Raw genomic sequence first — 26,042 nt, 5'->3', positions numbered from 1 at the left:
AAGAAATATGGAAGAAGGAATTGATAATCACGGAATTAATAACACTGAGAATATAATAGGAGAAGAAAATGGAATTGAAGATATATTATTAATGGTAATATTATTATTTGGGAATGGGATGACAATATTTTGTTTAGGTAAAATGATACATAAAGGGAAAAAACAAGAAATAGAGAATTATAAAAATATTTTAGGACATATATTTTATAAACCGAAAAATGCAATACTATTAATGATAGTCAATTCAATTGGAATAGGAATAAATTGCTGTTATTGGAGTTTAATTATTTGTGAAATAATTGAAATAAAAAGAGATGAAACAATAAAAAGAAAGATAATAAATATAGAAATAATTTTTACAGGAATTATATCAATTATAATAGGGAAATTAACAAAACAATGGAAAATAAGAAAAATTAAAACAATAGGAATACCAATTATTAGTCAAATTTTAGTAATAATAATAATAAAACAAGAAATAAATATAAAAAACAATGGAATTATATTTTTAATGATTAGTATAATGACAATAATTGGATATTATATTGGAACTCAAATGAAAGATATAAAACAAAGTTGGATTCCAAGACCAATTCAACATCAATCATTTATTCGATCGAATTATTTTAAAGCAATAGTTTGTGGAATTATTATCTTTTTTGTAAAATTTTGGATAATAAAAGAAATTGAAAATAAAATGAATAATATGAAAAGAAATAATTGGGAAAAACAAATAATAATAATAAATAATATTATATTAAGTAATCTTTTAATGATATTAATATCATGGGTAAGAATATTTTCACAATTACAAACAGAAGTTTGAAATAAATTAATTAAAAAATAAAAAATAAGAAAATAATCAAATAGAATTATCAATGGAGTTGGTCAAGTTGGTTAATAGGAGGAAGTTGTGGAATAATTTTAGGTTTAAGTAATAATATAATATATAAATTAAAAGATAAAAGAGAAGAAGAAGGAATAAAAGAAATTATAGAAACAATAATGATTATTGGAATACAAGAAGAAAAAAGAAATATAATAAATATATTATTGAAACCAATAATATATTTATTAATGAATGGATGTATTTCATATTTATCATCACTTTTATTTACTATTATATTATTTAAAATTAATAAATTAAAGAAAGAAGAAGAAGAAGAAATAAATCATAATCATTTAAATTAATATTTTAAAATTAAAAATATTTTTTAAATAAAATCAATTTTAATATTAAAAAAAAAAAAGATTATAAAAATTGAGTTAATTCAAAATAAGAATTATTATAAGGACTATCATCTTTAACAAATCTATCATCATACCATATTTCATTTAATCCATTTGCAAATAAATCTCTATTTTCTTGTTTTCTCAATAAATTTATAGTAGTAAAAGGTGCAAATAATTCATTTAAACATAATTCATAACAACTAGGTAAATAAAAATCATTAAGATTATTAATTCCATTTTTACCAGTAGAAGGGAAATTATAATTTAATAAATTTTCAAGTTTAATTTTTTCTTCAATAAAAGAAGTTGTAAAATCTGGTTCATTTGAATATTGAGTTACTAAAACAATAAAAAATAATATAATTCCTGTAGTAATAAAATTTTTAAAAGGAATTAAAAAAGATAATAATCCAGATGAAGTATCAATATCAAAATTTTCAATTCCATGTTCATTTAAATTAAAAATTAACATAATTATTAAACTACCAATAAGTATAAATTTAATAATTTTTACAATAATTTTTTTCAATTTAATATTTTTTTTTCTATCAATAATATTTTTAGCATGTTTAAGAGCTTTATTAAGATGATATTTTTGAGTATGATTAAATTCAATTTGATGTAAAAATTTAATTCCACCATATGACCAAGTATTATTAAGAATAATAGAAAAATCTTGTAAAATAAATTCAATAATATTAGAAATAATTTTAAATATATTTCCAATAAAACTAATAAATATTTTATTATTAAAATTAATAATTAATTTTCTTTTAAATGTTTCAATAAATATAAATCTTATTTCTTTATATTCTTTTAAATATAAATAATGTTCATAACTAAATTTATTTGGTGTTATTGTATTAATAGGTGTTGTTAAAAATATTTCTTTAGTTGTTTTATTTAAAACATTATTTAAATATTTAATAAAATATTTTGTTTGACAAACTTTTTGAATATATTTAATTATTATATTATTTTTTTCAATTTCTTTAAATATTTTTCTAAGAATAATAGATATAACATCATCTCTAAAGGATAGTTTTTGTAAAATTTTATTTTTTATTTCTTTTTCACTTATTTCTATTTCTCCATTAAAAATATCAATTTCATTTCGAATTTTTTTTCCTTTTTCTGTATTAAGTTTATAACAAATTCCTTTTTTATTATTTATATCATCATCCCATTCATTAATATAAAATATTTTTTGATTTTCTTTTTTATTACAAAATTCCATTGTTGTTTTATATTTTTTAATTATTTTAATAATACTAATACAATATTTAATATTCATAATTCCAACCATTATTCCATTAATAATAAATATTACTAATCTCCACCATGTTTTAATAATTATTTTTTCACTTTTATTAAAAAAATTAAAATTATAAAAACAAATTACACTAATTATAATTCCAATAATTGAAATATGTATTATATTACTAATTTTTTCAATAATCATATATATTATTCCATTGTTTTCCCATAATTTATATATATTTTCAATTTTAATTTTCTTTTGATTTTGACCTCTTCTTTTTCCATATTTTATTTCTTTTAATTCTATAATTTCACTTTCTTCCATTTTATTTTTTAATTTTAATTTCTTTCTTAGTTCTTTTATTTTTTGTTTTTAAATTTTAATTTATCCCGAATTAATTTAAGATTTATTATATTTTTTATTTTATTATTTTTTATTTATTCTATTAATATATTTCCCATTCCAAGAGATGCTTTTTCATCTTTTCCAAATCCTAATGGAAATTTAATAAAATGTCCTTTAATATCTTTTAAATATTTTTTATCACCAATTAATTCTGGATAAAGATGTTTTTTACAATCTATAAATTTAGGATATTTATTTGAAGGAAAGAAATCAAAATTTTTTTCATAAATAATTGTATTTTTTTCACTTATAGGATAAATAATATTATCAATAATTTTAATAGGATCATTTTTTAATTTTTTAATTTCTATTTCTTCTAAATTTAAATGTTCTGACCAAATTCTATTTCTAAGATTTAATGCAAATTTATTAACATATTTTATTTTACCATTAATTTCAATTTCAATTTTATTTGAATCAACAATAATTGCTCCAATTTCTGTATCTCTTTCTCCTATAAGTGATCTATCATTAATATTAACACTTCCAATAAAAACATATTGATCATCAACAATAATACATTTACTATGAACATAAATTGGTGATCCAATAATTATTTCTTTTCCTTCTTTTTTTTTTTTTCCAAATGTATATAATGTTAATATTTTAAGATATTCTTCTATATTTTTAATTCCTTCTTTTTTCATTCTTTCAATTAAACTTAATTTTCCACTTATTATTGTTTTTCTAAATAATTTCATAATTGTTTTAACAATATTTGATTTTAATTCTCCTTCACTCCAAATTGGAACTACAATAATTACTTTAAATTTTTTTTTCTTTTTATATGCTTCAATTATTTTATTTCCAATTGTTAAACTTATTAAATTCCATATTCTTTTGCCTCCATAATTTGAAATAAAAAATTGTTCTTCAATATAAATATAATCTTCTGCTCTTTCAATAATTCTAACTATTCCTTCATAACATCCTCTTTCAACTTTATATTTCCCTCCTGCTTCTTTTGAATTTGATCTAACTATTTGAACTGACATCGTTCCTTTTATTTTATTTTCTTCTTTTTCTTTTATTATTCTTTCTTCTTTTTTACATATTTTATTCCATTTCTCTATAAAATTCCTTTCTATATCATTAACTGCTGGTCCTTCAATTTTACAATGAATATCATGCCATGGTAATCTTATTTTTTCTTGATTCTCTTCTTTATTTATCATTGTATTATAACATTCTTCTTTAATTATTTCTTCCCCTTTTTCTTTATTATCTGTTTCTATAAAATGTTCTTTTGTATCCCATCTTCCTTCTGCTAAATCAATCCCTCCTAAAAATCCTATTTTATGATCAATAATTATAGTTTTCTCATGTTGACTATATCCCATCATCCATTTATGACAATAACATTCTATCTTTTCTTTTTCTTCTAATATATTTCTCTTTTCTTCTCCTTTTACTATATCCATAAATATTGGTGATGAATATATTATTATTTTAATATTAACCCCTTCTTCTCCTTTCTTTTCAAGTATTTCTTTTAATGTCTTCCCTTTTAATCTATGTGTTCCTCTTCTTATTAAAATTATCTCTGGATCTATTCTCCAATCTGTTATATATATACTCTCTTTAGCTTCTTCTATCCTTTCCGCAATCTCTTTCATCGTTTCTTCTCCATCTATAAGTTCTTTAACTTCATTCCCATTACTTGGTACACAAAATACTGGTTTCTCTCTTACAAAAACTCCTTGTCTCCCTTTCTCTTCTATCTTCCCTACAATTCTTTGATCTTGTTTCTTGTGAAACATTCGAATCATTAATCTTTTCATTTCTCTTCTTTTTTCTCTTTCTCTTCTTTTATCTCTTTTGTCTTTTCTTCTCATTTTCTCTTTTTTATTCTTTCCCTTTAGATTCAATTCTCCTTTTCTCCTCTTTTCTTTCCTTTCTTATTCTTTATCTCTTCTTTTATTCTCTTGTGTTTCTTTCTTACTTCTTCTATTTCTCTCTTTTATCTTCTCCTTCCCCCACCCCTTTTTCTCTCTTCTTTCTCTTTTTCTTCTCTTTTTCATTATTTCTTTGTTTTATCTCTTCTTCTCTTATCTTTCTACAATTCTCTTCTTCTTTTATTCTTCATTTCTTTCTTATTTTCTACTTCTTATCTTCTTCTTCGTTGTATTATATCTTTTAAATAAAACTTCAAAGTTATAACTTTTGTATTGAATTTAGAAGAAACAAATAATAATATTAACAGAGTGCAGAAGAACAAATTCTTTAAAAATTTATTTTTAAGTCTTTAGATAAAACAATTTTTTATTTTTATTAAAAATGATCAAGACAATATGAATTAATCAACAACAGCCAGCTTCTTCTTCTCCAGACTCTCCACTTGCTAGATTTTGTTGAATGTCAACTGTAGTGTCTTCTTTATTTTTTTGTTGATTAGAAGAAGTTTTTGGTTGTGAAATAGTTGGTCTTTTTTGTCTTTGGACAACGTTAATGTCTTTAGTTGGATCAAGGTCAATAATTCCCCCAGTCTTTTGTAATTCAGCAATAGCAGCTCCAAAAATTTCAGTGACACCTTCTCCACTATGTGTTAGTAATAATCAAATAAAAAAGAAAATTCGAAGAACAAACTTCAAAGCAGAACATTCAAAATGTGTCATATTATTTCGTTTAGCAAAGAATTTGCCTTCGTTTGAAGTGACTTGACGATTAGCATTTTCATCTTTTTTACAACCTATTAAAAATTTAATCGTTTTATTTGACTCTCGTTGGACTTGCTCAAACTCTTTAATCCAATCTTCAACATGGTTAAAGGATTCTTTTTTTGTAATGTCATAACAAAATAACATGACATGTCTATTTCTAAAATAGGTTGAAGTAGTAGCTCTAAATACTTCTTGTCCAGCTGTATCCCACAATTGAATATTATAAGATCTTCCATCAACATTCATTTTCTTACAAGCTACATCACAAGAAATTGTTGATTTTTCATTTTTACTGACTATTTATAAGTGATTGGCTTTTCATTTGTAAATGATTACAAACATTGATCTTTAATAAAACGTTTAAAAATTCCTGTTTTTCCAACACTTGCATCTCCTATTTATAATCAGTTATTTACCTAGTTCTAGTTGAACTAAAAACAAACCACATAAGGCAATAGTGATTAAAACATTTCTTTCAGCCATGAGAACTGAATAATTAATACCCAGTTTTTTTTTGTAAGATTTGTTTTAGAATCAATAAAAAAAATATAAAAATACCAAAAAACAAAAATTAAATTGATTTAATGATATTAAACTTTTTTTGTGTTAAAAATTTTAGAGTTTAATATTACTAATTTTTTTAATGAAAAGTAATGTTTTCATTTGTTAAAAAGAAGTGGTTATATTAATTTGATTGGTGGTATTGTTTAATTTCAACTATCGAAGATTGTTTATTTTCACCTATCGAAGATAAGAGATGGAGGTCTGCTCTATTTCAAATTAGTACTTTAAAATAATTCAAAAAAATAATTCCTATACAAGAGACTTATATATTTATCCGTTGCAAAACAATAAATATAAATACTGAATATCTATTTCTTTATTACAACGTTTTAGACATTTCGTGTCTGAATAAGTTTGTTTTAAAAAATGACAGAATGACAGTTGAATTTAAATAATTGTTTATTCACATCGAGTATTACAAAATACCAAAAAGTTGTATTAAATTGGAATTAATTTATTGATTATTTATTTCTTTAAAACCCATTTCTTCATCTTATTATTTTCTTATTTTATTAAAAATGATTCGAAGGTAGCACGTCAGAGACACCACATAGAACCCTAAAATATTTCCATCCTTCGATTCCCCCCAGTTATGGACTGGTTATGACGTAGCGTTTGGTTAGAAAAACATCTTACCCGGTACTGCAAGAATAGCAGTGTTTATTATGTGCAATGACAGAATATCATTGACAATAAACGAATGGGTATTTATAAAGATGTTATTATTACTTGTTAGAATACAAGTATAATTGATAATATAAGAAAGATTATCAAAAGAAAAGGGTCAAGTGGATGAGGCTAAAAGAATATTAGCCCAAAGCAATACAGTAGTAATTACATACTCTCCTTAAAATAAGAAAATGAAGAAGAAGAAATCTAAACCCATCGAAATTAAAAAGAAATTAAATAATGAATATTTAAATAAGGGATGTTTAAAATACTTTATTCCACACTAAAAATGAGAAAAGGAAATTCTCACAGTTCAACAACTAAAAACAAAGAATAATCCAAAAGTTGAAGAACAAATACTTTTAAGCGAAGGGACGGGATTAGTAGTCTCCCCTGAGCAAGGAACAATAGAAGATATTTCTATTAATACTTAATTAACTACTTTTTAATTTTCTTATTTTATTAAAAATTCAAAAACTATGAAATAAGAGTTAACCAACGAATTATTTTGTTGTGCTGTCCCTTGCATTAACAATCACTGAAAAGACAAAACGACTACTTAGTTAACCTATTGTTTAACCTCTTATTGTTTTAGACAAAAATTAAAGTCAGACCTGATAGCTAAAAAACACACCTCAAATATTTCCTTTTAATTTTTAATAATCTTCATAAAGGAAAAAGAAAACATTAATACTGAATAAAATATTAATTAACATTTTATCTGTTCATTAATTTTAGATGATTATATCCTTTCATTAAAAACATTTTCTTACTCATCATTTTCTTCTTCGCTTTTCACTGACTCAGAATTTAACTCTTCTTCTTCACTTTCTTGAGGAGAAGGTACATCATTATTATCTTCTTCTTTCTTTTCTTCTGTTTTGTTTGTACTGTCATTATCATCCTCTTTCTTTTCTTCTGTTTTGTTTGTATTATCACTATCATCTTCTTGATTTTCTGCCATTTCAATCTTTGTTCCATTCATTACAGCTCTTTCTTCTTCAGTTGGAAGTCGTTTAGCAAGACATCTCTTTGTAATCTTCATGATTGCAATTGAACAAATTGTATAAATGATAACTGCTACAAACAATAACCAACACCCTCCTTCAAGGTTGGCTTTAACTTCAAAACATGTTTCATGCCCATCAATAAGTTCTTCATCTCCAAAGAATTCCGCTACAATATCATCAATACTTGCTCCAAGTTGTGGAATTTTAGCTGAACAATATGGCTCAACCATAAATGATGCAAATTGTGATAATTCAACAATAGCAGCAATAACTGAAACTACAAAGACATCAATACATGACCATGCATATAATACTTCACAACAATGATACAAGAAACTTTGGAATCGTCTTTGCAATGGTGCAAACCATAATACAAACAATGAAACCATATGAAGAATTGGTAATACAATGATTGTCATGAAATACACTATTTGAGTTATTCTAACAGCAAAACTGTTTGGTTCTCTAGTAGCACCTGGAAGTTGTGTTCCAAGATCAACAACAGAGAATTCTCTTCGTGGAGATTGTCCAAGAATAGCTAATGCCCATCCTGCAAGTCCTAAGAAATCAAATGAAAATGAAATCAAGAACATACCAATCACTAACAATACAAATGAGATAAATAAGAAGATTGGAACAATAATCTTTGTAACTAAGAATCTACAATAGAAGAATAATGGTCTCCACTTAAGTCCATCTTCTCCACGATTACTTTGTTTGTCATGAAGAACTACATTATGTACTCCTACAACTACATGTGACATAATTAATGATGCAATAGTTCCTAACATTAATGTAACAAATCCATATGCTGGATAAACATATAAATTGATCTTAACTGGATCATTAATAGACTCTGGATGTCTAATTGGCAATGGAATATCAAAGTAGAATGCAACAATCATCAATACCATAACATATGAATCAAGCATAGACCATTTACCTAATGCATCTAATACTTTTAGAATAATACCTCTTACTTTAGGAACAACTAATGTTGATGGCATAAACCATGTGAATAATAAAATTACCAATTTAGTGTAAGGCCAAATTCCAGAGAATACCATAATTAAAACAGCAAGTGGATATACTCCAGCTGTCCACATATCTTCTACTGAATTCATCAATCCAAAATCAGAAACTGGCATTGTAATAACTTGACTACTTCCAATTGAAATATATGCATTAACTGTAGCACCAGTACCTGTATTAGATGTAATAAATAATGCAATGTTCAAAAGAATTAAGAATGGCATAATAACTCTAATCACAATATTAACGTGTGGATGAAGGAATAATGATGCTCCTTTTTCGTCTGTTCTTAACCATTGTTTACAGAACCATAATGGGAATGACTTTAATCTTTGTAAAAATGGTTTCTTTTCTTTTTCTCCTTCACTTGATGAGTCACTTTCTTTACTTTCTCCAGTAGTTGTTACAGATGACTCTTCATGATTCTTTCCAAATCTCCATTTAACAACTAAAACAATAATAGCAATGGCACATAAAATAATAGATAATACAACTGCAATTGAAATTGTTGATGCTACAACAGCTGGTTTATATTCTTTTACTTCAGGATCAGGATTTTCTTCACAAGTAGCATTTAAATTATCATTAAGGAAATCATTAATAAAACCAGTTCCAAGGTTATTGACTAATCCATTTAAGAATACAGGAATAACCGCTCTATATCTATTAATAAATACATCAGCAACAGAATTAATTAAACTTTGAACCCCTTCATCTAATTCACTTGTTGCATCAGGTGATCCAGCACTTAAACGTAAAGAATCTATTGATGTGTTAAACCTAATGTATGGAACACCAGTACCATTTTGGAATAATGCCAACCAACAAGTAAGATTAGTACATTGATTATTTGAATACTCTTCAAATTGTCCTTCTGGAATGGCAACTTGAATTCTTCCTTCCATATAATTATCAGTTACTTTAATATATAAATTACCTTCTTCATGTAATACTTCTCCTTCCCATATCTAATGTACTACTATTAGAAGTAATATTAAGTGCAAATGTTACATTAATTTCTAAACGATCAAGACCAGATGAAAGTTTTAATTGTTGATCACATGTATCTAACTCTTCACAAACTGATTGATTTGTAACAGGATCAATAGTATTTCTTAATGGCTCAAAGAACTCCATTTTACTACATGTATTTAATCCACTAATATTAAAGAATGTAACTCCAAAATCTAAAGTAGCATTAAGATCACCTAATTCAATGTCATTGAAAGTTAATAATTCAATAATCAATGGTGATAAATCTGAGAATGTATCATTACCATTTGATCCAACCACAATATTTCCAGTATCTTGAGTGAATCTATTAATTAAATTATTTAATCCAAGTGAAGTATTACCTCCAAGTAAGTAAGTAGTTGCCCAGGAAACCATATCAAACATTGAACTTTCAGTTACATTTATCATTCCTTCTGGAACAGGAATATATTGAGGATCAAGATTACCAATATATGGCTTAATATAATTATCATTGACATCAGCAAATAAATCAGTTAAAGCAGTGTTTACTGATTCTTCAATTTTAGACATTTGACTGTCAAGTACTTTAGGAACAATAGTATCAAGAAGTCCACTAGCTATACCAACAGTAGTTTTAATCCACCAACAAGTATGGTCAGTGAAAAATCCTCCATCATAACAAGTACAAACAACGTTATCAAAAGATATTCCATCTTGAACAGTTATAGTAGTAAAGACTTTTTTAACTATACTATAACCAAGATATTCTTCTGTTTCAAAATCAAGGGTTGCACTCAATTTAATATTTTTAACAGTAAACTCCATTTCACCAACTTCTGCATCACTATCTTTGTATAACCAAAAAACAGCTTTAGCATAAATACTGTTTACTCCAACATTAACTGTTAATGATTGTGGATTTGTTACATCATCTTCTGTAGCAGTTAATTCATTAAGTTCAATTGAATTAATATTTATTGTTTTAAAACACATTTGAGCAGTTCCAATATCACTAGCACATGCATCATTTCTACCAAGTTCTATGGTAAGATTAAGTTTATTTAATAAACATCCAAGATCACAATGCTCTCCTTGATAAGTTTGAGCAAAAGATTGATGAGTAAAGAGAAGAAAAACAACAATGAAGAATGATACAACCATTTTAATTAATGATTATTTGTAATTTATTTTTTTCAAAATTTTCTTTTATATTCAAGTAGGCAGGCAAATATTCTTTTCTTTTTTGTATATTCTCTTGTTTCTATTTGACATTTTTCCATTCTTTATCGATAGGCATTCCGTTTGAGAAAATCACCACTAATGTTACTTCTAAATTTAAAAATTTTTCGTTATTGAATACTATTTTATCGGGATATTTTTTAACTTTTATTGATTTATCCAAATATTTGTTGTTTCTTGTGCCTGTCTTGATAGCCGTTTTTCCTAGTAATACCCTAAATTTTTCCATAGACAAAAAAATAAAAATAATAAAAGAGAAAAATTTTTATTTTTATAGAATAATTTTAGTTTATGTTAAAATTATTTATTATTTGAATTTTAAATTAAACAACAGGCAAAGAAACAACATTTTTATATCTTATAAACATTAAAAATTAATTATTCCAATAAAATTCTTATAATTAACAAATTGATAAAAAGAAAATTCAATAATTCTTTATTTTTCTGTAGTACTTGGAATAATAATAGCAAGAAGTGTATCTTTCTCTACTTTTGAATCTTCACAGGCTACTATTTTTTTAACAACACCATCAAATTGTGCACCAACAGTTATTTTCATTTTCATTGCTTCTACTGTCATTATAGGTGCTCCTTTTACAACTTCATCTCCTTCTTTAACAAATACTGTTCCAACATTTCCTAATAATGGTGATGCTAAATGAGTAATATTCTTTTTATCAGCTGGTTGAAGGGTACATCTTTGTCCTTGAGTTTCATTTATTTTTACATCGTGTCTACATCCATTAGCAACAAATGCTAATGACCTAGTATCTTCAAGAGTTAAAGGACCAACTCTAATTAATTTAATAGTCACATCTTCTAAGTTATCAGGATCAATAGAATATACATTAATAGTTTGATTAATATTCATTCCATATAAAAATACTAATGTTGGTAATGTAAGCAAATAATCTCCGCCATATTTCTTATAAAATTCTAAATATGCTTCAAATTGTTTTGGATAAAGTCCATAACTAACTATTTCTTCCATTTTAAAAACTCTTCCATATTTATTTTGTAAATAAGTCTTTGCTTGACTGAAGTCCATGTCAACTAATTTTTCATTTACTTTAATAACTTTATTTTTTCCTAACACCCTTTCAATAAATTTATCTGGAAATCCTCTATGTGGATATCCTAATTTACCTGAAGCTAATCCAACTACACTCTCTGGAAATTCAATTGGTATGTTTGGATTTAATACATCTTCTGCTTTTAATCCTTTATTAACTAAAAAGAGTGCAAGGTCTCCTACTACTTTACTTGATGGTGTTACTTTTATAATATCTCCTAATACTTTATTAACATCTGAATACATCTTAGTAATTTCATCCCATCTCTCCCATAATCCAAGTGCTTTGCATTGGGCTTGTAAATTACTATATTGTCCTCCTGGCATTTGATGATCATACACTTTTGTAGTTCCTCCTTTCATACCACTTTCATTAGTAAAATACAAACTTCTGATATTTCTCCAATGAGAATCAAGTCGTTCAAGTTTTCGATAATTAATTTGTGGAGCTCTCTCACTTCCTTCAATACAAGCTAAGAATGCTCCCATTGAAGGTTGTGAAGTACAATCACTCATTGCTGGTAAAGCAACATCTACACCAGCAATTCCAGCTTCTGTTAAGGCAATAAGGGTATTAATAATTGTTCCACTAGTATTATGTGAATGGAAGAAAATAGGAAGATCAGTAACTTCTTTCATTGCATTCATAAATGGTTTTGCCATTTGTGGTTTAAATAAACCTGCCATATCTTTAATTGCAATGCAATGTGCTCCAATCTCATTAATCTTTTTAGCCACTTCTTTATAATAATCTAATGTATAAATATGTTCATCAGGTGACATGAAATTACCTGTGAAACAAATACAACACTCCGCAATCTTTTTAGCTTCCTTAACAGCTTTTACACATGTGACCATTGAACTAACATCATTAAAACAATCAAATATTCTAAATACATCCATTCCATTCTTAGCAGCTTGGAATACAAATTCTTTAATAAGGTTGTCTGGATAATTAGTATATCCAACTGCATTTCTTCCACGCAATAACATTTGGAATAAAATATTTGGTATTCTTTTTCTTAATAACCTTAATCTTTCCCATGGTGACTCATGTAAGAAACTATAACATACATCAAATGTAGCACCTCCCCACATTTCCATTGAAAATGCATGGTCTAATTGACAGGAATGTTCTTCTGCGACACTTAATAAATCAGCAGTTCTAACTCTAGTAGCTAATAATGATTGTTGAGCATCTCTCATAGTAGTATCAGTGATTAATATTTCTTTTTGATTTCTAATCCAGTCAACAAGAGCATCTGGTCCTTGACTATCTAAAATACCTTTAGGACTATCAATTCTTGCTTTTTCAATTATTTTTTCCGGTTCAAGATGTTTAATAACAAAACAATCTGATGGTACATTTTTATTTCTTAAACTAATATTTGCATTAACGGTTACATCAGCAATAAAATTAATTAATCCAGCTGCATTTCCTGATTGTGTTGTAATTATTTGTTGTGGAGTTGCTACTGGTTTATATGATGCAATTGGTGCAGGAGTAGCCCCACCTAAACGAGGAACAGGTGAAGAATTCTTTGGAGTAGGATTACAATGACCATAAATTCCCATTAATCTAAACTTCTTTGATCGAGTCAAAACAAGTTCAGAAGGTTCCATTTTTAATAATGTTGTTAAAGAATTAGTAATAAACTCATTAACTCTCTTTAGTAAAATTGGGCAATTATCGTATGTTTCTTTGTCCACTTCATCAATAATTTCATCAATGACTCCGAGTCTTTTAAGATCAACACAATAAATTTGTTGTTTTTGGGAAATTTCTTCACAATCATGATGGAATCTATTTGCTTTATCTTCGTCTGAACTATATCTACATAAAATACTTGCAGCTCCTTCTGGTGTAATAACTCCATAATATCCACCTGATAACATTCCAATAATATTACCCATAGCAATACCTAATGCACCACCACTTCCACCTTCTCCAACCATAACAGTTATAATTGGTACTTTTAATCCAGCCATAGTCAATAATGAAGTGGCAATAGCTTCAGGTTGTCCTTCAATTTCACTTTCAAATGATGGATAAGCACCAGGAGTATCAACTAATGTAATAACTGGAAGAGCAAATTGTTCAGCTAATAGCATCAGTCTTGTAGCAGTTCTATATCCAGCAGGAGATGCCATACCATAATTTGACTCAATCATTTCTTGAGGGTTGTGTCCTTTTCTTGTAGCAATAACTACACATGGATAATTATGATATAGAGCAATTCCTCCTCTTATACATTTATCAGCACCTTGTTTTCCATCTCCACGCAATTCAATAAATCCATCAAATAAATGTTCTAATATATCAATAGCTTGTACCCTTGTATCAGTTCTTGATGTAGTGTATGAAAACTTTCTTTCAATAGTTCCACGTTTTTCTACTTCGATAGGTTTATCAATCATAACTCCTGTTTGTTTAGCTTTGAGTATTCGAAGTATATTACTAACAGTTGAATCAATATCATCTTGTTGTACAACCAAATCAACTTGTCCATGGTCATGAAGAAATTGTGCACTTTGAAATCCTTTTGGACATGCTTTATCAAATGCTTCTTGATCCATTCTATAAACAGTGTTTAAAATAACTTTTTCACCTGCAAATCCAATTCTTCCTCCATAAACTCCAATTCTAATATCTGATTGCATAGCATATGATGCTGTTGTTCCACCAAATGTAGGGTCTTGGAAAACTGTAATAAATGGTAAATGTTTACTTTTAAATGCACGTACAGCAACACTAACTTTAGCCATTTGCATTAAAGATAATGTACCTTCTTGCATACGAGCACCTCCAGATCTTATTTCGATAATAACTGGTAATCCTTCAGAACTAGCGTATTCAAATCCTCGAGATAATTTTTCACCTTCAGCACATCCTAATGAACCTCCAATAAAATCAAATTCATGTCTCATCCAAACCACTTTAATTCCCTGTAATTGTTATTGCCTCTTTCTTTTTTAATTTATAAATAATAGTTTTGATACTAACAAACATTTATATATCGAATTAGACACGTAACTCCACATACTAAACCAGAACGTTTAAACGCATCCTTTAATTGTTGGCTGTAAGCTTTAGAACCAAATGAAAAATTAAGAAAATCTACAGATGCAATTTCTTGAAACAACTCTTGCTCTTGTTCCATTTAAATCTTTAACTGATTATTAAGTTCTTCTTCTTACTTCTTTTTATTTTTATTCTTCTTCTATACTAGTCGAATTAAGACAAACAATAACTTTTATAATTTAATTTACTATATTTATAATTTCTTGATTGTTTTTTGAAAAAAAAGATTGATTTTTTTCAAATTTGGATGATTTAGTTTCGTTATTTTAAAGAAATTGAAAAACTTTGAAGAAAACAGAAAAGATAATGAGTAAATGCTTTTTGATTTGTTTTGAATTTAATATGAATAATTTATTTATTGTTATTGATTTTTTTTTTATGTTTTTTATTTCTTATTTTACGAAAAAGTATTTTCGTTTTATATAACAGTAAATGAGGATGACCTAAAAGAGAAGAATTGAATTGAACGAAAAAGATACTTTAAAAAGAAGGAATGACATTTGTCATAGTTAACAGAATGGATATGAGATGAAGTGAACTAGTGAAGAGAAAAGTAAAATACAAAAAAGAGATTGGTACAATAGGGTTTATTAAAATGGACCAAAAAAAAGGAAAAAAAACTTCAAAATCATTCACGACAATATGCAGCAACAAAAACCAGATCCTATCATGCAATTATGGAATTGTTATTTGAAAGAATACGTTCCAATAATTCCTGTATTACAAGAAGAGATACACGAATTTATTTTTAAGTTAAATAAAGAATTATTAAAAAAAGATTATATTTCATTAAAGCATGTACTTAATAATTTTCAAGAATTTCTTTATTCTGGAATAGGTCTTACTGATGAAGAAATAAGAGAGTTAGTAAAATTTTGTTTCAATGGTATTAGTGATAAATATTATTATAATAAACAACAAAAAGCTATTTCACTAATTATTGAATTAGTTTTATCATCAGCTAATGTAAAAGGGATGTTTGGTGTTTCTGACACAGAATTATCTTCATTTACATGTTCTAATGATGCCGATCAAATATTTGGAAGAATACACTTTCGAGATCATTCTAAAGATACGTTTAAAGGGTTAGAATTAGATTATCGCCATGCATTTAAAAAAGTTAATAATAATTCTACTGAGTTAGCTTTCAATTCTGGATTTCTTGTGTTACATTTTAAGAATTTCTTTAAAGAAGAAGATGCACAAGAAATTATTGATAGAATTAATTTATTTCCAGGTGTTACTAATGGATTAAAGAAATCATTTCTTGTTAATACATTCATGCCTAGTAAAGCACAACACTTATATTTAAGAGAATTAATGGATCAATGGGAAAGTATTTATACAAGTGATGCAATGGATTATTTTATGATGGTAATGTTAACTGATGTATTAACAAATCAAAGTAATGTTAATATAAATGAAAATGATATAGAGTTTATATTTAATAGAATAAACCATGATTTATTTTATGAATTTAATGGAGGGGATGGTATTTTAGATGGTGTAGATAATCCATTTAAAGGTCTTATTGTTGTTAAACCAGATGATGATGATTTTCTTACTGTAGCTTCATTACTTATTATTTCTTTAATTGAACATGAAGAAGTTCATACAAATGAAATATCACCAATACTTTTAAAACTTCGTATATTTTTTGAGTCAGTTCATAGAACAATAGCAGGAGATAATGATGGATTATATACAGTATTTGTTTTTCTTAAAGGGTTAGTAGTTTATTTCTTACATGAAGGATTATTAAATCAATTAAATAAAGAGTCTATTCAACATTTTGTTGATACTATTTTTAAAACAATGAAACCAATGTTCTTTAGTGAACAATTACCACAAGAATGTAAAGATATTATTCGTTGGTTAATGTGTGTTGATGGAAAGAGAGTATGTAAATTAGTTATAGAAGAATATAGTCAATTAATAAATTGTAAACCTGATGATCATCATTTACAAACATTTCTTGTAGTTGTGTCATTATTTATTGAAATATTACCACAACTTATTGAAGATAATGATCAAGTAGCTGTTGATATTGTAAATTTAGTATTTCAATTACATAGATATAATTCTACAATTCCAGATGTTAATTCTATTGTTGTAGATCTTATCATAACATTATCAAAACAATTTTATTTAGTTGATAGTCCACCAAATACTGTAGCTAATGATTCTATACAACGAAGCATTTTTTTTATTCTTCCAGATCTATTAGTTGAATATTTTGCATCATTAATATCATTAATGAAAGACGTAAGTAATCTTGATGTATTTCCATTTACAAATGAATATTATAATGCACTTGAAACATTACTTCATTTTGAAAGTGAACATAGAAAAATTATTGAAGAAAGAATATTATTATATTTAAATGATACCACAACACTTTTAGATTGTATGAATGTAATTATTGGTATTCTTGTATATTATTCTAATTCTTTTGTAAATAAATTAATGAATTTAGTATTATCAAAGATGTGTCATCAAAATGGGGAACAATATTCGATAATTAATTTAAGTGAAAATGAACTAGAGTATTGTTTAAGTTTATTATATTCAACATTAAGTATTAGATGTAATTTTAAAAAATATGAGAAACAATTATTTATTATTTTGGATCATTTTAATGTACATCCTAAAGAAAAAATTAGAGAACAAAGTATTGATTGTTGTAAAAAAATTTGTGCAATTGGTGGAATTACTTTTTCTCTTCCTTTGTTTAAACCAACATATCCAATGAAGTTTGAAAATTATTATGAGATGACTCCAAATGCCCATGAAGATCCACAAATTATTATTGATAAAGAATTCTTTCAACAAGTTTATGATAAATATATTTATACTTATTTTAATAAATTAAAAGAAATATGTTTATTTAATGTAAATGAGTTAAAAAATAAAAGAAATGAATTTTATTCTATTGTAGATGTTTTAGAATGTTTTGTTGAAGGTGCTAGTATTCTTTACGATATTAGAGAACACAACGTTCAATTACCTAATAAATATGAATGTATAAGAAAACAACTAGAGTCACAATATGAAAGAAGAATTCAATGGGAAGATATTGGAAGAATTATTGTAACAGGAGCACAACGTATTAGGGAATGTTTTGAAGATGATAATAAAATAATTGAGAAATATCTTAAGATTATTAGGATCTATATTAAAAAACAAAGTTCTTCATATGAACCAAGTTGTATCTCATTCTTAGTTCATCCTTCAAAAAGATCATTTGAAAACAAATTTCCACCAATTTTATATTATGAACAAGCAACAACACTGTTATTCCAATTACAAGGGCATATATATGATTCTTTAATAAGTCCTTTAGATATAGATGTATTTATTGAAGAAGAATTACTTGCTATTTGTATTTCTGATCCAGAATTTCATAATTATGCTAATCAATCTAATTTCTTTAAAGAAGAAAATGCCAAATATATTGTCCAACAATTAGTTTCTCATTTGCCTACTATTATTACTGATCAAAATGTAAAGCCATATATCTTTGGTTTAAAATTAATATCAACTTATGTCGGTCATCTACCAATGAATGACTTTCCAATATTCTTTGATATTTTTAAACACTTTATTACAGTACATTTTAAGGACCCTTCTGTATTTAGTAATACTCCTCTAACAACATTATTTTCACAATTCCAATTAGTAGCAGAATCAAGTCCTGTTTTTCAATTAAAAGAAATTCCAGAAGAGTTTTTAACATTACTATATCAAGGAAGTGAAGTTCATCCATTAACCCATTCCTTTTTACAAAAATTTATTAGTGCATATTTATTAACACATAATAAACTTCCTAATTCATTTGTCGAATATTGTTTAAAACAATTAGTGGCTCAAGCGCCATTACCAAAAAGATATGGACTATTATTAAGGAATTATATTAGACATTTTGGAGACCATGGAAATGTTGTTGTAGTGGTTAGAGGTAACGAAGAGTGTCAAGAAAATATTAAAAAATATGAAAAGTATAGTAAAATGCTTAGACATCATGTTCATGTAATAAATGAAAATGAAATATTAAATGGAAAAATTGAAGATTCACATGGAAATTTTGTATTAAATTATACTACTAAATATCAAAATGTAGCTGCTTTTCTTGTTGATTCAGTTCATTACAAATTCCCTGAAGAACAAAAAGAATTATTAAAACAATTTTTCTTTGATCGTAAATTATTAAAGAAATATATTGAAAATCTTTCAATGATTACTGCAGAAGATATTGTTTCTGATGAAGATGAAGATGAAGGAAAGTATATTAGTTTAAATGATTATGTATTAATGTTAAGATTTATTCAAATACTAGGAAAAGAAGCATTTGAAGTTTTAATAGATATTGCAAATGAAAAACTTAGAAGAAAAACTAAAGAAGATTATAGATGTGCTATTGTATTATTCCAGTTATGTGTTGAAGGATTACAGTCATTAGGAGTTAATGAAATTGAACCATTAAAAAAAGAATTAGTTATGATGTTTGAAGATGTGTTAAATCAACAATATGAAGATGTCTATGCATATGCTAACCGATTACATGCTTTATTTTCTGGCAGAGCAGACCCAAGAATTACTAAAGATTTTATTCAAATTGCATCTAAAAAACAAAGTATTTTAGCTGAAATGTTTTTATTAAATATTAGTCGCATTCGATTAGATATTATGCCATTTGCTATAAAAAGGTTTGAAGAAATTATAAAAAATCCAACAGAACAAATTAGTGAATGTGCAATTACATTTGCTTCAAAATCAGTTATTAATCAAATGTTATATCCACAACAAATGATTGGATTTTTAGATTATATAACACAAACTGTACAAGAATTACCTATTAATAATGAAGAAATTAGGACTGATGAAATTGCACTTCCATCATCTTATAAAATTGTATCAAAAGTATTATTCCCAAATTGCGATCAATCTTTTATTATTAATAATCAACATTTACCAATTCTCTTTAGTATTTATGATAAATTATTAACATATGCACAGACAACACATGGGGTAATGAATGATGTTGTAGAAACATTAGAAAATTATTCTTCAATCTTTTTAAATAAATGTTCATTTGAATTATATTTAAATAAATTATATGAGTTAATGAAGAAATATTCTAACGCTGTAAATCAATTTTCAATCTTATCTAGAAACTTTACAGTAACAATTTGTGTGCACGAATTCCAAATTACAAAAAATCATATTGATAGAATGTTGAACTTTGTATTTGAATTATTACAATCAAATCAAACTCAAATTAGATTAATTACATCTGACGTATTATTTACTATTATTGATATTTTCCATCCTATTGAAAATGTATGTCATAGAATTGAACAATTAAGAACTAATGCAATTAAAAAAGATTCTAATGAATCTCAGCAACATTCTTATATTCTTGCTGTTTTATCTTTAATTTCAACTTATAAAACTGAAATTCCTAAATTCCTTGTGAAGGTTCTTGTTGATTTTGCTTCAACTACATTTACTATTAAATCTTGTATTACTTCAAAGAAAAATGCATTATTAGAATTTTGGGAAAGTCATAAAGATATGTGGGACGTTTATTATGCTCCATTATTTACTTATGATGAGCGAATATTATTAAAAGAAGGAAATACTCCTCAATACATTGTTTAAGAAAACTTGAATGAATTTAAAAATGATTGAATAAATTTTTTATCGTTTTTTTTTATGGATGTACAAAGTTAACACTTTTTTATAGGTTCTTTAACAACACTTTATTATCAGAGAGTAACTGTGCATAACATGTTAATAAAACAGGTGCATCGTCTTCATCTAAATCAGTTGTTGAAACATTAAATAAAATAGCATTAACTTCACTTTCTCCTTCTTTTTTATCAATATTCCATGTAATATTTTCTTTCAATAAAATACTTTTTGGACGAATGAATGGATTAACTCTTCTTTTAGAATAATATAAAAACAGTGAATAATCATTTGGAGATATTGTTAATGATCGTTGACTAAATCTCATGAGAAAACTTACTGCGCTATGCATATGTGCAATATAATAACTTACTTCTGAAGGTAATCCAGCCCATTTTGGTGTGAAATTCGTGAGATACTCTATAGTAGATACTAAATTTAATGGAGAAGAATAAATAATACAATAAATAATAGTTGGCAATAGAAGATCAGCAGAAACTGCTGTTGATTGAAGACGACCAACAACTTCAGTTGCTAATTTGAAACAATTATAAATTTGGTATGATTTATTTCTCGGTGAACAATATGAATTAATCAGACGTAACTCTTTACTAATAAGGTCAATCCCTCTTTTTCCTAAATCATTTTCTAAAAAGCCTAAGTCAAAATGATGTGGAGCCACAAATTGGTGTGTTGAAATAATTGTATTTAATTCTGAGTCTCTTTGGTTACATTCAAATACAACATCTCCTTCATTTCTTTCAATAATGGGTGGCCAAAGAAAATTAAAAAGAGAGGTTGTGAAGACTTCCCATAAATGTTTAATAAACATTTTTCTATATAACCCATCTAATCTAATTGGTGAATTGTTAGTACGGTCCATTACCCCTTGCATCAAATCGTACATAACTTCAGCTCTTTCTTTCAATCCCATTCCTTTAACTAAATTTGGAAATCTTTTAATGGAAACTAGTATATAGTCTTGAATAGTAATATTACAAGAAAAAGTAAGAAAAGTTTTAAACACTTCATACCCATCTTTAAGTCCTTTATCCATTTCATTTTTTTGTAAATACTTAGGAATTTTATAATCTTCTGAAATAGAAATTTTATCATCTTTTATTTCTGTTTTACTAGGTTCTATCTTAATTGATATTGTTTTACTGTTCCGTAATTCTTTGAATGTTTTTGATCTTCCAATTAAAGAAGTGTCATTAGGTGATTTCGTTGTTTCAATAATACCTGAAATTGTTTGTCTCCTCATACTAATAACTTCAGAACGTTGATTTGGGTCCTTTTCATTTTTGCTTATAATGATTGTTTTCTTCTTTAAAGTTTTATTATCTGAAACAGTAAATTGACTAAAAGTATCTTCATCTGAAGGGGACTCATGTTCTTGGTCAGAACCATTTTTAGTACTTTCTTGTTCAACAATATCTTTTTCGTTTTGTCCTATAAACTCCTGTTTAATATCAATACTTTCTTGACGTTGTTCTTCCTTATTTCCTGGTTTTATTTCATCACTATTTTCTTGAGTTTTTTCTATCTTTATTTCTTCTTGTAAAACACAAGGGCTTGTTTCTTTCAACTCTTCTTCTTTTTTCTTTTGTTCGATATAGCGTAAATTAGGGAAATCACTCCCAAGTAATTGGTCAATGTTATTATCTATAAATTCTACTCTAGTAACTTTCCAACTATCAACAGTATCCCAACCCCACCCCCAAGAACAACCTTCCCACCTAAATGGTTCATCAATGACTAAGATAGGAATTGCACCGACTGGAGTGTGTAAGATATCTCCACCTAATACATTCACACAAAAGTCTGTTTCCTCTTCTTGGACATGAGACTCTTTAGTAAGAAATTCATGCATAAGATCGTATTGACATTTCCATAGTTTTAATGAATTCTTTTTATATTTAATAACTTCATTTTTCAATATACCAACAGTACCATTCAATGCCATAAATGCTTTACTTTTTGGATGTCTTCGAATAAGATGGGAAACAATAAATTCTGGTGTTGGAATTGATATAGTATCGTGAGGTAGGCATAAAGTTAATGAGAATTGTAATGCACATAACACAGCATACCTTCCAACATCAGAAGATAACATGTCACAAATAATTGGAGAATTATTAATAAATATTGAATTATGAAGACGAGTACTTTCAAGACATACCCCACCATGCATAGAAATAAATGTTGATACGAGTGGTTCAAAATTTAATCCAAGTTGTTTTAAAGAAGTGTTGTTCTGTTCATGAATGAATTTTTTAGGACTTGATTTCCCATTGGTTCCACATATTTGTTCAGAAACAACAGAACGGTGTCCATAAGTTCTTGTAGTTTTCATGGGAAAATTGCATTTTTTATTTTCTTTTTTTTATAGTTTTTTAACTTTTGGTATTAAGAATTTTGTCTTTTTGTTTTAGAAAAAATCAAGAAAAATTAAGATACTATTTATGATGGTAAAGAATAATTTAAAAGGAACTTAAAAAAGATTCAATAAATACTCAAATAATGCAAGAGAAAGAGTATTGTGTTTCTGGATTTAATTGGGGAAGAATAAAAATTGATAAAAGTTCAGTTCAATTAACACATGACGGGTATCTAATATTCGATATGAATCCAAAAGATTTTACAAAAAGTTCTATCTCCAATAAAACTGAAGTTTCAATTGAGTTTGATGATTCTAAGGATGGAGACGCACTATCTGAAATTAAATTTTTTGCACCACAAACTGAACAACAAAATGATAAAGATAATGCAACAGAATTATATGATAGAATTGCTGAAGTTACTCCAACTAATGCAGCAGGTAAAGAAGTCTGTTTATTTGAGAACATTGGATTTTTATCACCAAAAGGGCATTATGATGTAAAGATTTATGAAGATTCAGTGAGAGTACAAAATAAAACTTATGATTTTAAAATTAATTATAAAGATATTGTTCGTTATTATAAACTTAGAAAGGATGAAGATACATCGTTCTTTATTCTTAATTTATCTAACCCTTTAAAAAAAGGAAAAAGTATTTATGAATGTCTTGTTATGGAATTATCTTCAAATGAAGAAGTTACAGCAGAATTACATTTAACAAAAGAGTTTGAAAATAAAACTGGATTAGAAGAATCAATGACAGACAATGAATTAGATCTTTTTGTAGAGTTATTTAGAAGTTTATGTAATGTGCCAATCATTTCATCAGGACATAAGTTTAAAACTAATGACAGTCATTTCTTAAAATGTAATTTAAGTACGAATGAAGGATTCTTATTCCCAATGAGTGATAGTTTTATTTTTGTATTTAAAAGAATTAGAATTATAATGTTTAAGGATATTAAGAGTGTTGATATTTTAAGAATGAATGCAAGTAATGATAATAAAACATTTGATTTTGTAATCAACTTGAAAGGAAGAAGAGGTAGTTTACAATTTACAGGAATGAATAGAAATGAGTATGAAAACTTAGTTGGATACTTAAAAGAAAGCCAATTAAAATTAGAAGAAACATTACAAAACACTGAAAGAAGAATGGAAGAAGAAGATGATGATAGTGGAGATAATGACGAAGAATATCATGCAGAAGAAGAAGAATCAGGAGATGATGATATTATGTCAGAAAGTGATGATGATGATGAAGAGGAACAACAATAAATCATTAAAAGCATTTTAGATTAAACAAAGAAGAACAAGAAATAATTAAATTAATGAATTTTTTATATTAAATCTAAGTTAGAAGAAAGAAAATAAATAATCAAAACTAACTAAAATGATTTTTATATTTCTTTTATTTTTTATTTTGTGTAAACAAAGGTTGGTTTGGATAAGTTAGGTTTGTCCCATTTGTCATATTTGGATTTGTTGTATTAATACTTGGATCAGGAAGACCAATGCGTTTCCATAAAGGATCAGAAATTAAATCAGCTTTTTGCCCTGGAAGTTTTCCATGAATAGCTAATTTTAATCTTTTTTCTTCTAATTTCATTTTATTATAGTTTTCAAATACTTGTTTTCTTTGTGCTTCAATTTGACTTAGTGTTAAATGATCAACTTTTTTCTGTTCATTTGATTGTACAACTCTTTGTCTCTGAGCCTCTTCAAAATCTGCTTTTACTTGTTTTTGAAATGCCTTATTATCAAATGTTGTTGCATTAATTTGTGGTGGGATAATTTGTTGTGTATTTATTTGTTGATTAGGTTGTTGGGAACTCGTTTGTTGATTGGGTTGTTGTTGAGGTGTAGTAGTAGGATATTGGCCATGTACTATACTAATCAATATGGTTAACACAAAAAATAATAAAATCATAATTTTTTTAGTTCTTTAACAATTTTTTCCTTTTTTATCATAAAAATAAATAACACAACGATTTTTTGTTTTTATCAAAACACAAAATAAAACCCTAAAAAGAGCAAAAAATCCTTAAGAAATGAAATATAGTAATTATCGAGATCTTGATTAGCCTGAGTAACGAGTGATGTCATATCGAGGAAGTTATTCTTCAAGTAATTATTATTCAAGGAGGTATTCTCCTGATGACAGTATGAGTGATTCTCCAATTAGTTATTCACCTAAACCACGAGATCGAGACCGAACGAATGAAAGAATGAATGAACGAGAATGGGATATGATAAGACATAACGAATGGAATGGGTACTCACCACGAAGAGGAGTAAGGCGAGAAGAACCATACTTATCACCACGAAGAGACATTCGAAGAGAAGAACCATATCTTTCACCACGAAGAGATATTCGAAGGGAAGAACCATACTTATCACCACGAAGAGAAATGAGAAGAGATGAGCCATATCTTTCACCACGAAGAGATATTCGAAGAGAAGATGAAAGTGGAATGTTTTCACCACGTAGTCGATCTGAAATGAGATTTAGAGAGAAACGAAGAGAAGAAGAACAAGAAGCAGAAACGTATTTTAATAGGAATAGAAGAAATGAATGGTTTATTAAACAATTTCATCCAATCAATTTAAGGGAAAGGAGAATGGCTAAACAACGACAAGTACAAGAAGCGTATGATAAATTTATGAATAACATTATATTTCCGAATTATGGAGATGAGAAGAGTCTTCCTGATGATCCATATGATGGTAGAAGAGTTATGGTAATATCTGATCATGCCACAACAAA

The 26,042-nt window shown here is 26.6% G+C and overlaps 12 protein-coding genes across 12 annotated transcripts, besides 37 other annotated features; 4 read left to right on the top strand and 8 right to left on the bottom strand.

The window, feature by feature from the left end:
• Nucleotides 1-7: 7 nt before the first annotated feature.
• Nucleotides 8-1,191, top strand: EDI_186690 (uncharacterized protein; the record flags this gene model as incomplete). The annotated part of the gene is made up of 2 exons (XM_001735556.1): nucleotides 8-820; nucleotides 871-1,191. The coding sequence occupies 2 exons, from the start codon at nucleotides 8-10 to the stop codon at nucleotides 1,189-1,191; spliced, it is 1,134 nt and encodes a 377-aa protein (XP_001735608.1).
• Nucleotides 295-470: a microsatellite.
• Nucleotides 732-785: a sequence feature (AT_rich).
• Nucleotides 826-871: a microsatellite.
• Nucleotides 936-960: a sequence feature (AT_rich).
• Nucleotides 1,035-1,079: a sequence feature (AT_rich).
• Nucleotides 1,109-1,292: a sequence feature (AT_rich).
• Nucleotides 1,253-2,818, bottom strand: EDI_186680 (uncharacterized protein; the record flags this gene model as incomplete). The annotated part of the gene is made up of 1 exon (XM_001735555.1): nucleotides 1,253-2,818. The coding sequence occupies one exon, from the start codon at nucleotides 2,816-2,818 to the stop codon at nucleotides 1,253-1,255; it is 1,566 nt and encodes a 521-aa protein (XP_001735607.1).
• Nucleotides 1,488-1,524: a sequence feature (AT_rich).
• Nucleotides 1,685-1,796: a sequence feature (AT_rich).
• Nucleotides 1,913-2,216: a sequence feature (AT_rich).
• Nucleotides 2,423-2,524: a sequence feature (AT_rich).
• Nucleotides 2,578-2,705: a sequence feature (AT_rich).
• Nucleotides 2,723-2,880: a microsatellite.
• Nucleotides 2,778-2,941: a microsatellite.
• EDI_186670 (phospholipase D, putative) lies at nucleotides 2,932-4,734 on the bottom strand (the record flags this gene model as incomplete). The annotated part of the gene is made up of 1 exon (XM_001735554.1): nucleotides 2,932-4,734. The coding sequence occupies one exon, from the start codon at nucleotides 4,732-4,734 to the stop codon at nucleotides 2,932-2,934; it is 1,803 nt and encodes a 600-aa protein (XP_001735606.1).
• Nucleotides 3,154-3,206: a sequence feature (AT_rich).
• Nucleotides 3,901-3,966: a microsatellite.
• Nucleotides 4,335-4,358: a sequence feature (AT_rich).
• Nucleotides 4,672-4,826: a microsatellite.
• Nucleotides 4,827-4,829: 3 nt separating this feature from the next.
• Nucleotides 4,830-5,001: a microsatellite.
• A 120-nt stretch (nucleotides 5,002-5,121) lies between these two features.
• Nucleotides 5,122-5,178: a sequence feature (AT_rich).
• Nucleotides 5,179-5,199: 21 nt separating this feature from the next.
• Nucleotides 5,200-6,042, bottom strand: EDI_186660 (rab6, putative; the record flags this gene model as incomplete). The annotated part of the gene is made up of 4 exons (XM_001735553.1): nucleotides 5,200-5,437; nucleotides 5,486-5,855; nucleotides 5,900-5,953; nucleotides 6,003-6,042. 4 exons carry the CDS (start codon nucleotides 6,040-6,042, stop codon nucleotides 5,200-5,202), a joined length of 702 nt encoding a protein of 233 aa, XP_001735605.1.
• A 53-nt stretch (nucleotides 6,043-6,095) lies between these two features.
• Nucleotides 6,096-6,204: a sequence feature (AT_rich).
• Nucleotides 6,205-6,643: 439 nt separating this feature from the next.
• Nucleotides 6,644-7,240: a repeat region.
• A 321-nt stretch (nucleotides 7,241-7,561) lies between these two features.
• Nucleotides 7,562-9,739, bottom strand: EDI_186650 (uncharacterized protein; the record flags this gene model as incomplete). Its single annotated transcript, XM_001735552.1, has 1 exon — nucleotides 7,562-9,739. One exon carries the CDS (start codon nucleotides 9,737-9,739, stop codon nucleotides 7,562-7,564), a length of 2,178 nt encoding a protein of 725 aa, XP_001735604.1.
• Nucleotides 7,644-7,721: a microsatellite.
• A 37-nt stretch (nucleotides 9,740-9,776) lies between the features above and the next one.
• EDI_186640 (uncharacterized protein) lies at nucleotides 9,777-10,970 on the bottom strand (the record flags this gene model as incomplete). Its single annotated transcript, XM_001735551.1, has 1 exon — nucleotides 9,777-10,970. The coding sequence occupies one exon, from the start codon at nucleotides 10,968-10,970 to the stop codon at nucleotides 9,777-9,779; it is 1,194 nt and encodes a 397-aa protein (XP_001735603.1).
• Nucleotides 10,969-11,022: a sequence feature (AT_rich).
• A 259-nt stretch (nucleotides 11,023-11,281) lies between these two features.
• Nucleotides 11,282-11,376: a sequence feature (AT_rich).
• Nucleotides 11,377-11,395: 19 nt separating this feature from the next.
• Nucleotides 11,396-11,492: a sequence feature (AT_rich).
• EDI_186630 (pyruvate carboxylase subunit B, putative) lies at nucleotides 11,485-15,281 on the bottom strand (the record flags this gene model as incomplete). The annotated part of the gene is made up of 2 exons (XM_001735550.1): nucleotides 11,485-15,066; nucleotides 15,129-15,281. The coding sequence occupies 2 exons, from the start codon at nucleotides 15,279-15,281 to the stop codon at nucleotides 11,485-11,487; spliced, it is 3,735 nt and encodes a 1,244-aa protein (XP_001735602.1).
• Nucleotides 15,090-15,110: a sequence feature (AT_rich).
• A 24-nt stretch (nucleotides 15,282-15,305) lies between the features above and the next one.
• Nucleotides 15,306-15,343: a microsatellite.
• Nucleotides 15,344-15,372: 29 nt separating this feature from the next.
• Nucleotides 15,373-15,404: a sequence feature (AT_rich).
• Nucleotides 15,405-15,536: 132 nt separating this feature from the next.
• Nucleotides 15,537-15,602: a sequence feature (AT_rich).
• A 242-nt stretch (nucleotides 15,603-15,844) lies between these two features.
• EDI_186620 (uncharacterized protein) lies at nucleotides 15,845-20,863 on the top strand (the record flags this gene model as incomplete). Its single annotated transcript, XM_001735549.1, has 1 exon — nucleotides 15,845-20,863. The coding sequence occupies one exon, from the start codon at nucleotides 15,845-15,847 to the stop codon at nucleotides 20,861-20,863; it is 5,019 nt and encodes a 1,672-aa protein (XP_001735601.1).
• Nucleotides 15,942-15,989: a sequence feature (AT_rich).
• Nucleotides 18,042-18,131: a sequence feature (AT_rich).
• Nucleotides 20,276-20,320: a sequence feature (AT_rich).
• A 79-nt stretch (nucleotides 20,864-20,942) lies between the features above and the next one.
• Nucleotides 20,943-23,249, bottom strand: EDI_186610 (RAB GDP/GTP exchange factor, putative; the record flags this gene model as incomplete). The annotated part of the gene is made up of 1 exon (XM_001735548.1): nucleotides 20,943-23,249. One exon carries the CDS (start codon nucleotides 23,247-23,249, stop codon nucleotides 20,943-20,945), a length of 2,307 nt encoding a protein of 768 aa, XP_001735600.1.
• A 167-nt stretch (nucleotides 23,250-23,416) lies between these two features.
• On the top strand, nucleotides 23,417-24,553 carry EDI_186600 (FACT complex subunit SSRP1-A, putative; the record flags this gene model as incomplete). The annotated part of the gene is made up of 1 exon (XM_001735547.1): nucleotides 23,417-24,553. The coding sequence occupies one exon, from the start codon at nucleotides 23,417-23,419 to the stop codon at nucleotides 24,551-24,553; it is 1,137 nt and encodes a 378-aa protein (XP_001735599.1).
• Nucleotides 23,805-23,839: a sequence feature (AT_rich).
• Nucleotides 24,424-24,507: a microsatellite.
• Nucleotides 24,434-24,543: a microsatellite.
• A 39-nt stretch (nucleotides 24,554-24,592) lies between the features above and the next one.
• Nucleotides 24,593-24,700: a sequence feature (AT_rich).
• On the bottom strand, nucleotides 24,687-25,205 carry EDI_186590 (uncharacterized protein; the record flags this gene model as incomplete). Its single annotated transcript, XM_001735546.1, has 1 exon — nucleotides 24,687-25,205. One exon carries the CDS (start codon nucleotides 25,203-25,205, stop codon nucleotides 24,687-24,689), a length of 519 nt encoding a protein of 172 aa, XP_001735598.1.
• Nucleotides 25,188-25,258: a sequence feature (AT_rich).
• A 116-nt stretch (nucleotides 25,259-25,374) lies between these two features.
• EDI_186580 (uncharacterized protein) lies at nucleotides 25,375-26,042 on the top strand (the record flags this gene model as incomplete). The annotated part of the gene is made up of 1 exon (XM_001735545.1): nucleotides 25,375-26,042. A coding segment is annotated over one exon (668 nt), but the record flags the coding sequence as incomplete, so codon positions are not given.

This window comes from Entamoeba dispar, genomic scaffold (assembly GCF_000209125.1).
Source record: "Entamoeba dispar SAW760 scf_1105229459247 genomic scaffold, whole genome shotgun sequence".
In the NCBI taxonomy this organism is placed as follows: Eukaryota; Evosea; order Mastigamoebida; family Endamoebidae; genus Entamoeba; species Entamoeba dispar.
The sequence above is the reverse complement of the archived record's forward strand: the minus strand, read 5'-3'. Positions and strand labels throughout refer to the sequence as shown.